The sequence below is a fragment of the Urocitellus parryii genome, chromosome 9 (genome assembly GCF_045843805.1).
Source record: "Urocitellus parryii isolate mUroPar1 chromosome 9, mUroPar1.hap1, whole genome shotgun sequence".
Classification (NCBI taxonomy): domain Eukaryota; kingdom Metazoa; phylum Chordata; class Mammalia; order Rodentia; family Sciuridae; genus Urocitellus; species Urocitellus parryii.
In genome coordinates, this window is record NC_135539.1 from 128,747,139 (window position 1) to 128,759,254 (window position 12,116).

The 12,116-nt window shown below is 39.3% G+C and overlaps 1 protein-coding gene across 1 annotated transcript in view; it reads right to left on the bottom strand.

The window, feature by feature from the left end:
• Window positions 1-2,260: 2,260 nt before the first annotated feature.
• The window catches only part of Pla2g4a (phospholipase A2 group IVA), a 122,848-nt gene continuing 112,992 nt past the window's right edge, over window positions 2,261-12,116 (bottom strand). The window contains exons 17-18 of the mRNA XM_077802953.1: window positions 11,675-11,832; window positions 2,261-2,773 (exon numbers count right to left, since the gene is read on the bottom strand). Coding sequence (XP_077659079.1) covers window positions 2,642-2,773; window positions 11,675-11,832 — 290 coding nt within the window. The 3' untranslated portion in view covers window positions 2,261-2,641. The remainder of the gene's footprint in view (window positions 2,774-11,674; window positions 11,833-12,116) is intronic.

Consider the following 12,116-nt stretch of genomic DNA (forward strand, 5'->3'; position numbering starts at 1 on the left):
GGGTCCCTCTAGTTCATTACTAGCAGCACCATAGACTGTGATGTTAAGGCCACTTGGTCAGGGACACAGGACCCTGGGTCTAGAAGCTCTAGAAATTTGGGGCAACTGTATTATCACTCTGGTCTTGTTACTTCACAGGGATGTTTGCAAGGATAAATTAAATATAAAGAGTATTGACACAATGTTTATAACAGCACAATTCACAACAGCTAAATTGTGGAACCAACCCAGATGCCCTGCAGTAGATGAATGGATAGAGAAACTTTGGTGTATATATACACAACAGAACATCACTCAGCATTAAAAGAGAATAAAATCGTGGCATTTGCAGGTAAATGGATGGAGGTGGAGAATATAATACTAAGTGAAGTTAGCCAATCCCAAAAACCAAAGGCCAAATGTTTTTTTTTTGATATGAGGAGGCTGACTCATAATGGTGATGGGGGTGGGGGGCCTGGGAGGAATGGAGGAACTTTAGATAGGGCAAAGGGGAGGGAAGGGAGAGGAGGGGACAAGGGGGTAGGAATGGTGGTGGAAAGAGTTAGGCATCATTACCCTAAGTACATGTTTGAAGACACAAATGGTGTGAAAATATGTACAATCAGTGACTTAAAAAATTGTGTTTTATATGTGCAATAGGAAATGAAATGCATTCTGCCATCATGTAGAACAAATTAGAATAAATCATTTAATTAAAAAAATAATTATAGGAGATAATTTTTTTTAAGAGTCTTGATAAATTTTGAACAAATAAAATTCACTTCTTATACCTCCTACTTTGCTCTGGGCACACTGGTCCCTCCCAGTTCTCTGAACAAGCCTGGTGGTCCACTTCGGTCCATTCACAGTGGCTCCTCCCTCTTCCCTTGAATACCCATAGGCCGTGCTCCCTCAGCTCTTCACATCTCTACTCTGATGTCACCTGTGGATTACGACTCCCCCTGAACCTGATTTAAAATCATACACCTCCAACCCTTCCCTCTCGTCTCTTGCCTTCCATGATTTCCCCCGTGACACCTGTCATTCTCTGACACAGCGGATGTGTATTTGTAGTGTTGACCGTCTGTCTGTCATCTCCACCAGAGTGCCAAGTCCTCAAGGCAGGCACTTGCCTCAGTGCTGCCCCCTCAGTTCTGCAACAGGACTGCGGGGGAAACCCATAGGAGCTCATGGGCCATTTGCCTGAGTCAGTGGGGAGAAAATGAACTTTCCAAACTTCCCTTTTTTTTCATCCTTGTTTTTCCTCATAGGTAGAAATGTGAAAGGCAAGAGGAAAATGAATAGATAGCTTAAAGAAAGAAAATGAGAGAAAAGAAAATTGACAGAGAGCAAAGAAAGACGAGGAAGACCTCAGATTTGGAATGTCACTCCTGAGCCACAATAGTTCAACTGTGATGGAAACCTCAGCTGTGCACTCTGGACTGTCTCTGAGGCAAATCCTGCAGATGCTAAAGGCAGGCCACTTCTTGGAGGCTGGCACAGCATGTGCCACTCTTCCTCATTATTCTTAAGGTCAATGTCTCTGGCAGGTGGGTGGTAGTCTAGGATAACATCAGCAAAGTAAAATATTATGTTCAAAGTGGTTATATATTTTTTTCTACTTACTGAATAAATGAATACCCTTGCTGAACAGATTATATACGCTTTCTTTTAAAAGAAAAGCAATCCTTTAAGTTTAAGAAGTTTTATGTTTGAATGTAGGATTAGCACCTTTTGTGTTTGAAAGCAGTGAATCTGAAAATCTTTCCTAGCAAAAGTATAATATCTAATTAAAAAGAATAACAACATTCCCAAACTATGGAACCAGTCCAGGAATCCATCAATGGATATATGGATTTTTGTTTAAAAAATGTCGTATATATATATGAAGTTTTATAAGCCAAACTAAGAGGGTCAAGGCCATTATGTTTTCTCTCACATGTGGAAACTAGAGAAGCAAAAGGAAAAGAAGGGTGGAGGCAGGAGAGTATCATGAAAATCAGAGGGAGATCTGTAGAGTAGGGCAAAGGGAACAGGAAGAGGGAGGAAATAGGGGAAGGGTAACTATTGGGGAATGATATTGACTAACTCATAGTGTATATTGTGTGCATCTACAAAGATATAACAATAGATACCACTGTTATGCACAACTATGGAGCGCCGATAAAAAATATGGACAAAAAATAACAAAAACTCAGTTATCTTGCTAATTTTACATACTAATGTGTTTATTTGATATATGTATACATACATATATAAATAAAAAATAGTGTTGTCTCATGGCATGAAAAAAAATTTCTAGTCAGTGAATAACATTCACAAACAATGGACAGTCTTTCTCACTAAACTTTTAAATATCTTAAAAAAGAAAACCACATTTGTAAAAAGAGCACACATACAAAGGTTGGTGAGGAATGTTTTAAAATCCGGTACATGTCCCTACATTGACATCAGAAAATTCAAACTAACAGAAACTGACACTAAGCATATTTGTATATAAACAACATCATTTGTCCACCTACCAAATCCATAGAAACAGCATTCTCAGGCAGCCCAATAACTGCAACTGTGAGTATCAGCCAGTCTCTATCTGTACGGTGCTTTTAAATCCAGTTACCATGGAATTTCAAATGGTAGCATCAGAAACCACGGCTCTTTCCATCTATACTTGAGGTTTACTTAAAAACTCCTTGTTGAAAAATTTTCTTGCCTCAACGTTACTGAGGGAAACAGAGCAGCGAGATGGATTCTGTCTTCTGTATTCAATGCTCTCAACAATGGCATCTTTTATCACCTGCAAATGGAGACAAATGGTACAGAATGAACTCCCCTGACCATCAGTGGGATTGAAATGAGAATCTAATTGATCATTTTTGGGGGAGTATTCATTAATAAATATGAGAGAAATACATGTCATGCATACATATTTGAACTCAACTGCCATCCATTTCACTCTTATTAGACTTATACCCAGCTACTCCCACAACCCCCCACCAGGTTCCCAAGACCAAAAAATACTCTAGAGAGCATTTCAGATTTTTTAAAGAAGTTGAGAACAAAGTGTTTGTAACATGATGAATTTGTAATTGTTCTGTCCTTCACAAGGAAGGCGATGATGTGAGGGATGTAAACAATCACTAAATCCATATTTGTAGTTTTTGACAAGAGAGCATGTGTGATCACAAGGAAGTAAGACGCCTCCTAGTGGGGAGAACAGGCATTGCTGAAAATTGCCCTGCTTCTCAACTAGAGAGCTTGGGTGTCCTCTAGCTAGGAAGCACCCTACTTTGTCATTTCATTGATGAAAAATGCTTTTGCTATTTTTGACTCAGAATAATCTTTTTGTATGCTCATATTAGTGGGGTGACTAGAATAAAACAGGCAATACAGCCTCTAGGAATTTATAGCAGTAATCATGATACTATTGCTGGTATGAAGCTTGTCAACTTTGGAATTTCATGGGAGTACTTATTTCAGAGCAATGGAAAGGGGTTTTGGAAAACAAGGCCCTACTGCTGTTGTAGGACCCTGTGAAAATCAGGAAACTTTGTTCCTGGATAGCCCTGCAGGAGCTCATCTTAACAATCAACAAAATAGTCTTTTCAGGGCACCAGACACAGAGGCAAGACAAAGGGTTATATCCACAAGTCCCTTTATTCTCTACCCCAAGGACTGTTCAGCAATACTAAGGCACTCCGCATGTGCTTCAGCCCTGTACCACAGGTAGGAATACTTGGCAAGTGTGAGCGGCTTGGGACCTAGGGCCTCTTCCCTTTCAGAGCTGGTGTGACCCATCTTGAAGACATGTACTACAGAGTTTTCAATCCCCACAAGCTTACTGGGCAAGCATGGTCCAGTGCCTGGGGTAAAGGGACCTGAGACCTCAGTGGTGCTAACATGTAATTGACATTCTGTGACTTTAAATCTGGCCCAGCAATCAAGACTCTCTGTGTTCCAACTTCAAACAGCCAGCAATCATATTCCAGAAAGAGGGATGTATCATAGAAATGCGATTCTTATAGATGCATTTAAAAAAAATAAAACATAAAATCATTTGAAGAACATGGGCTCAAATCTTACTGAGTCTTTTAAGTAAAGCAGGTATTTGCTGACCCTACTTTCCCATGAGTGAGAGAGAGATAACCAATTCTGTGATTTCAGGATGTACTTCAGACCCATGAAGGAGACTTGGCCAAAGGCATCCAGGCTCAATCACTTCTTGGCTGTGTAAGGTCCGGGGGGATTTATTTATGTATGTGTTTATTTATTGGTACTGGGGATTCCTGTTGTTAATTATAGTCTGATGATGTACTGACAATTAGGAGCTCTAAATTAGAAGTGAGGCTATAAGAAATACAGTCAATGAGCATATCAGGCAGAGGGCAGAGAGTGGGCTTATTGGATGGAGTGAGCTTATTAGTCAGCAAATCAATTCTGCCCTTCAAACTTAATCTGTTTTTTCTAGAGATCCATGTCAGCAAGTTTACCAATTGGCCAATTTTCAGAGTGATCAGAGAAACATCAGCCCTCACTGCACAGAATCATAAAGCAAAATAAAAATCAACTCTTTACTTTTCAAACACTTAGAAAGCTTTGAAATAGAAAAGACTTCGGTCAACAGTAATTGACTTCTGTCAATTCCTTTATAATGAATTTGTGAGAGCAACCAAAAAATCAGCAATATCACAAACTAGTGAATTTACCATAATAGGACCTCAGCTGGTGTTCCTAGTAAATGGGTCATTCTTGTAAAGGAAGACACACATTTATAACACTGAAAAATCCAAAACATGCAGACGCGAGTACAAACTCTACCACTAGGTGGCACGTCAATACTATGAAACCATTAAACAGGCTTTTAAGATTACAGCAGAACATAACCCAATTCCTGAGACTAGTAATTCTGTGATGTAAAACTAAATTAAACTAGATAAATTGCTAAATTTAAACTTTTGGGAATGCTTCCTGGTACAACTAGATGAACCCAAACAAGGCACTATGTCAAATTTGAGTCTTTCAATTTTTTTTAAATTTGGACTACAGGCATCTTATATTATTTATATATAGTTTCCTCTTTCGTTCTCCCATGAAATGCATCAAGATTCCAGATCATCCCCTAGTGATAAATATCCCTCACATCTCACTTTATCCATCCCCTCTGCCTGTCCCTAGACATGACCCATGTCATCTTTTACTTGTGCCATTCCATAGCTTTCTTATCATCAAACCAGTTCCCTTGAATCTTCAGCAATAAAGATAGAAGATTAGAAAGATAATCAAAATTAAAAAAAAAACATGAAAACTGATTTTCTGCCACCAAAGTGTACAAATTAGAAGAGTTGAGATTATAAATGATCCATAAACAAATACTGAGTTTTTACTATAGAACAAAATATGAGGGGTGGGTATGTAGCTCTATGGGGGAGCATTGCCTGACGTACACTATGGTCTGCCTGTTCTCCCCAGCATCTCTCTCTCTCTCTCTCTCTCTCTCTCTCTCTCTCTCTCTCTCTCTCACACACACACACACACACACACACACACACACACACACACATACACGTAGCCTAAGAGAAAAAGTTGTGGTATATTTTGATAGAGAAGTAAAAAGATTACTAATATAATCCTGCTGGGATCACTGCCTCCATCAAGGAATCCATGCAGAGCCCCAAGTGGCAGCGAACACCCCAGAAGCGTCACTCACGCAGACTACTTTTGAACTCATGAATATAGCAGATTTCTGATGGAAGCAAATATGGTTCTGTTGGTTTAACTAATTTAAGGACCAAATAAAACCTTTACAGAGTCAAAAGATTACTAATATAGGAAAATACGAGTAGATATTTTGATCTGAATGACTGAATTGGCGAGCTAATGGCTGCCTTCCCTAAAGGAATTGAAATGCCATGAAAGCAAGATGTTCACCTTGTCATTTTTGATCCTAATACTTAGCTCATGCAAGGTATGCAGCACATTTGCAAAATTGATAAATACACAGAAAGCGAACCCTGAAGGTGAATCACACAGAATAAGGTATAATTCAAGAGGGCAATGACATTGGGGCTGAAGGACAGGCAGGGTTTTATAAAAGTAGGGAGGACAGACTGAGCTTTCCCAGTGAACAATCGCAGAGCAAGGCCACAGATGGAAGGCTGTGGCCGTGGAAGAGACACTCAGAACTGCGTGGCCTGCCTGGAAAGGAGGCTACGTTCAAGGAACACTGGGAAAGAAGGCCACTTGCAAGACAGATTGTTCAGAAGTGAGAAAAGACCTTTGACGGTGTCTCAGTTCCCCACAGTCGTGATTTCCAGCAATTTGCTTAAATACTCCATGACTCAATTTCTTCACCCATAAATTAAATATACACATACAGACAGACACACACACACACACACACACACACACATGCGCCTACACACACATACACACGACACAACCACTCTCTTCATAGGCAATTCCGACTGATAAGCCTTTTGGGGGGAATATTTGCCTAATACTAATCATTCAAAATTTTTCTTGTTCTTTGAGTGCTGTGTATTGCTCTTTCCCTACTACCTAAAACATCACTCAGCATAGCAAATGCTCAATAAACACTTGTTGGACTAACGACAGAATGAGATCAAAAGAGATCATCACATAGAGTGTTAGTTGGACCTGTTGGAACTTAATAACAATAACCCAGCCAGGTGCCATAGCACAGGTCTATAATCCTAGGGCTTGGGAGGCTGAGGCAGGAAGATCACAAGTTCAAAGTTAGCCTCAGCAAAAGTGAGGCACTAAACAACTTATTGAGACCCTATGTCTAAATAAAACATAAACTAGGGCTGGGGATGTGGCTCAGAGGTTGCATGCCCCTGAGTTCGATCCCAAGTACTCTCCCCCACACACATACACACACACACACAAAAAAAAAAACAAGACCCCAGGTTGAAGGCCTCAGAAGCAAGCTGTTCTTCTCCTCTTCCAGTCTCCTGCTCCCGTCTCCACTGCCTACTGTACCCAGGCAAGTCATAGAGACTGGATTGCTCCCAGGTGGGTTATAGGAACTAGAACTCCTTTCCCCCAAAGCAAGCCATGAAAGCCTAATCACCCCTGCCTTTCTGTCTAGAGCTGGCCATAAAGAAAGTCTCTACCTACCTGGGTCTGAGAGTAGATCACAGGGCCCCACTTCAGATGGGGCCTACCTCTACTAGGAGAAAATAATGCTGGGAGAGGCCAAGAGGAACCCGACTTTGCTGGGTTTTCCTGCTCGGTCTGTCAGCATTAGTCCACACCCTTTTTATAGAAACAGATTTCTACACAGATGTCCACGCTTCATGAAACCTAGGAATCAAAATGGGGAGTTCACCTGGGGTCTTCCGAGTCTTTATTCTGAAGGCTCCCATGACATGTAAAACTAGGATCAAACAAATTGATTCGGCTTTTCTCTTGTTAACTTCTCTTTGGTGTAAGGGTGTCGGCTATCACCCATTGTTATGGTCAGGAAAGGAATCACAGACTTCTGCCCCTACAGGCCTAATATATTAGGGCCTCATTTGTAATGAGAAACTTCCAAATTATTTTTGAAAAGACAAGAACCTTGACTGGTACCCAGCTACTTTCATTAAGATGATGAAATATCATTAAATATTAGGTGCCAGTACTTCTGGATATGTACTTTCCCTCGTTTTAAATAACATCTACTACTGAACAGTTTGTAAAATTATTTGAGAAAACAGTCTTAAAGTTCATCTTACACAAAATCAGTATATGCCGAATTAACTGAGACATGGGTTCTTAGAATTGCTGCGAATGAGTTAAACATGTTGATCCAGTGAGACTGGAAAGCATGTGATTGCTAAATCAATGGGTCCTAAAAAAAAAAAAAAGCCTCAGCTGTCATATTCCCTCCAGACCAAGGTGGTGGTATATACCTGGAGGGTGCAGCTACAGCCACGCTATGTGACCAGGGTACAAGATTCCCCATGGTGAGGAACTTGACCTCCAGCCACAGCACCTTGTATATGGACCCTGCTGACCCCAGTAAGAAGCATGAAAAATGTATTGCATATTTATCTTAGGTGCCAGGTGTCGTGATCAGTATCTCTGTAGGATACAAAGTAAAGAAGGAGCCTCACTGTTTTAAAAGGGCTTCAAATTTAAAATTAAAAGCAGAAGAGAATATGGACACTAACAATAATGATTGCCACAATTATATTAACTGCTTCAATTTCCCAAGTGCTTATCACATGACAGGTCCTTAAGTTTTATTATTTCACTTAAACCCCGTCTTTTTTTAATGTTTTTTAGTTGTAGATGGACACACAATATTTATTTTTATGTGGTGCTGAGGATGAAACCCTGTGCCTCACACAGCGAGGCAAGTGATTTACCACTGAGTTACAGTCCCAGCCCATAAGCCCCATCTTGATCCTTAAGGTATGTATCATCATTTCCCCTTACAAATGAAGAAAGGGAAAGGTTAAATAGCATGCCCAAGAAAACCCACCTAAAAGGCAGCGAGGAAAGGATCTAAACACCCAATTTGGTCTGACTCCAAAGCCTCTGCATCTCCCACATACCACATGTCTACCAGTATAAGTCACTATACGTTAAGTTTTTAACAAGGAAACCAAAAAACCATGAGACACTGTAATTGTAAAAGCATTGAGGAGAAGTTCATTGGATAGGAATTCGTGACGATTGAGTAAGTGCAGGAATCTAATGCTAAAAAGAAACCCAGAACACTGTCACCAAGTGAGCAAAAGCAGAGCCACAGTCCTCCAAGGATAAACTGGAACTGAGCATCGGCAACACCCGCCAGCTAGGATGGCCCAGGAAAATGAAGCAACAGGAGCGTGGAGCGACAGAGCAGCGATTTCCCAGCTGACTCAGGTCAGAGAGTAAACCCAAGAGGAAACGTTAAGCCACAGTGGATACAGGCACAAGCCAAAAACTGTCTTCTTGGGATTGGCCAATAAGTGATTTTTGCCGAGAGTCTGAGAGTCTGCTATTTGCAAACATCCCTGACAGATCATGTGCTGTGTTGCTGAAATATAAATCAGTACTCCGCTCTGCTCATATGATGTGGGCATGAGAGATCTGGCTGGCGTCTGAACCTGATACGCTGCCCAGCACCCAAACCTCAGCAAAAGTTTGATGCTTTTTATATACTGTCACTTACCAATATTTTATTATTTTTTTCCAGTTAAAGTGTATGGAGGGAGAGAGAAAATGTCAATAAAAATGGAAAGTTTTACCTGAATACAACACACATACACACATACATACAGCAAGGGGAGGTATCACTTGAACATATGTCTCAATGGTCATGGAATTTAGGACAAAGCCTCCATTCATTTATTTGAAAAAAAAAAATATTTCTTCCTGCCTCAGCTGTCATTACCTGTACAAACTTGTCTACTTTGTGAATTCTAAACATTTGCAAAGGTCTTAGGGTATATTTACATCAGACCTTCAAGGATACAGAATATGGATGTGTGTAGCTAAGATTTCCATTTGTTGAACAGACACTGTTTGTAGGACATTGTTCACACATCGCCTGATTAAAAATTCACTACTGCTATTGGGGTAGGTCCTATTTCGCCTGCTTTAGAGATGAGAAAACTGAGGCTCAAAGAGTTTGCCTAGCTTATTCAAAGCTACACAAGTAGCTCATCTAGGATTTACAGATGATAAAAATCCCATGACCTTCTCCTGTACATGCCATTCCAAAAACGTTAGTAAAGCAATTTAAAATGTTTAGTTGCTGGGCAGGGTGGTGCACAAATGTAATCCCAGCAGCTCAGGAGGCAGAGGCAGGAGGATACCAAATTCAAAGCCAGCTTCAGCAACTCAAAAAGGCCCTAAGCAACTTAGAGACTCTGCCTCAAAATGAAAAATGAAAAAAAGGGCTGGAGATTTGGAGATTTGGATCCGTGTTTAAGTGCCCCCAGATTCAATCCCTGGTACCAAAAAATAAAAATAAATGTTTAGTTAATAGTTTGTGAAAAATCAACATTCGATAAGCTGTAAGTTGAGAGTTATTTCGGAATTCAGTCTATTTTTGTTCAAGCTTTCAATTCTTTATCTGCTTGTCAAAAATTACTTAGAAGAATTCTTGTAAAATGGATAACTAGAACTGTATCATTCCTTGTAGCAAACAGTTTAGCAGGTTTTATATTAACCAGAATTGAAAACAACAGTCATTTAAGGTATGTGCGTATGTGTGTGTTTTCCAAGTTCAATAGGATATTTACATATTCCTATAATCTAGTTCTTTCCATTTCTAGGATGACTTATCAAATTTAATACATTTACCCCTAAGAATATATACTTTTGATTTTATTGGATTCACACTGGTAAAATAGGATTACTGTGATATAACTCCTTGGCTTTCTTCTCTTTTAGTACTATGGGGTTTTTATAAAATACATCTGTTTGATGTCATTGATTAAAATACTGATTTCTTCCTTAATAGTCTTTAATTCTCACTGCTGCTACAGAAATAATGCAGCACGAGGCTTTCAGATATCCACTGTAAGATTTCTTAAAAGGAGGAAGAGATATGTTAATGTTAAGAAAACGGTTAATGCTATAAATTTTGATAAAAATGTTTTACATTAATCATAAATTTGCATACACAGGCTGAAAAGAAAGAATTTTAAGGTTGTTGAAACTGATGCTTATTGGGAAACATTTCACTCATTTATAAAAATTAAAGAATGATTCATAAACATTCTGATACAGTTGCCACAATGGCGCACACTTTATCACTAGTAGTCTCAGGGCAAACTCAATAATCAAGCTAACTAGATGCGCCAGAGTTCCATTAGCTCACAAAATCTAGTTAAATTCATATAAACAGAACACTTACGCACACACTATGAGTTCCTCTGGGCCATTCACACTGACTCAACACAGGATGCCTTTCTCTCTCCATTTAATTTCTTTCCTTTTACTCTTATTCCTCTTTTTTTAACTAATGTATGAAACCTAAGAGGCCAACAGACTTGAGATTTCACAACTGATAATTGTTAATCAGACACTATGATTTAGGATGAGGAGCCAGTGATCTCCATTACACAATAGCACTCCTAAATGGTGAGTTCTACGCTGAAGAATCTTACCAGACACAAAATCTTAGCAGCAGATGTGCTGGTGATAGGAATGATTTATACTGAAAAGAACAGCTTGTTTCTAAAGCAAAGCACATTTGCTATCTCAAGGCCTGAAAAATGGGGCAGGCTATTACATTTGCTTACATTCCTGAGATCCACAAAAATCAACCATTTAAAAGCATGAATATATTCATTAAAATTCATGATATCTTTACAGATCCATTATACTCCTGATTGCAGGCACTTTCCTACTCTTCTAGTTCCTTTTCATCATTTTTATTCCTTATAATTTATCTTATCATGTGTTGAATACCCTGGATACTTTGGGAAAGAAGATGAGTATTAACTGTCATTCAATCAAATAAGAGTATAAAACGTAGACTCTGGTAATTTGGAGGTATTAATCTCCTTACTGGTAAAATTTGTAGGGTTCTTCTGGAGATTAGTAAAATAATTCATGAGGAGTAAGTGGTAAAATTTGAGTAGTCATTCATGAACCTTATTTTTCTTTTTGATTAACTATAATGAGGTATTGCTGTATTCACGTGACATGAAAAGCAGGTTGACATTACCAACAGTCACAAGGAGATACTTACATCGATGTTGTTCAGGGTATTGAAGTGCATCAGATCATGCAGCCTTTTGAATGCTTGATTTGGATATTGAAAGTTGAAGGTTGAAAAGGGTGATTCAGGGTCATCAAAAATATCAAAGTCTGCTATTTCTTTCTCTTCCTTGGTTTCTCTTGGAACACCTAAATGTCAGAGAACAGTTACAGATGGCATTATTTTGAAAAGTATGAAACATCTCTAAAACCCAGGGAATAATACATACAAAGAGCCGTGAAGATAGCAATGGGGAGGCTCCACAGAGGCCACGTAATCTGTAATATCCCTAAATTAATCATTTCTGTGTGTTATGAACAGATGCCTTTCAACTGCCAGTCTCTGTGTTTTTGTGCCTTGGGTTTTTCTTCCTCTCTGAAAGTGTGGAAGGCTGCTTTGCCCATTACTATCAGACTGGAGCTCCTAACAAATA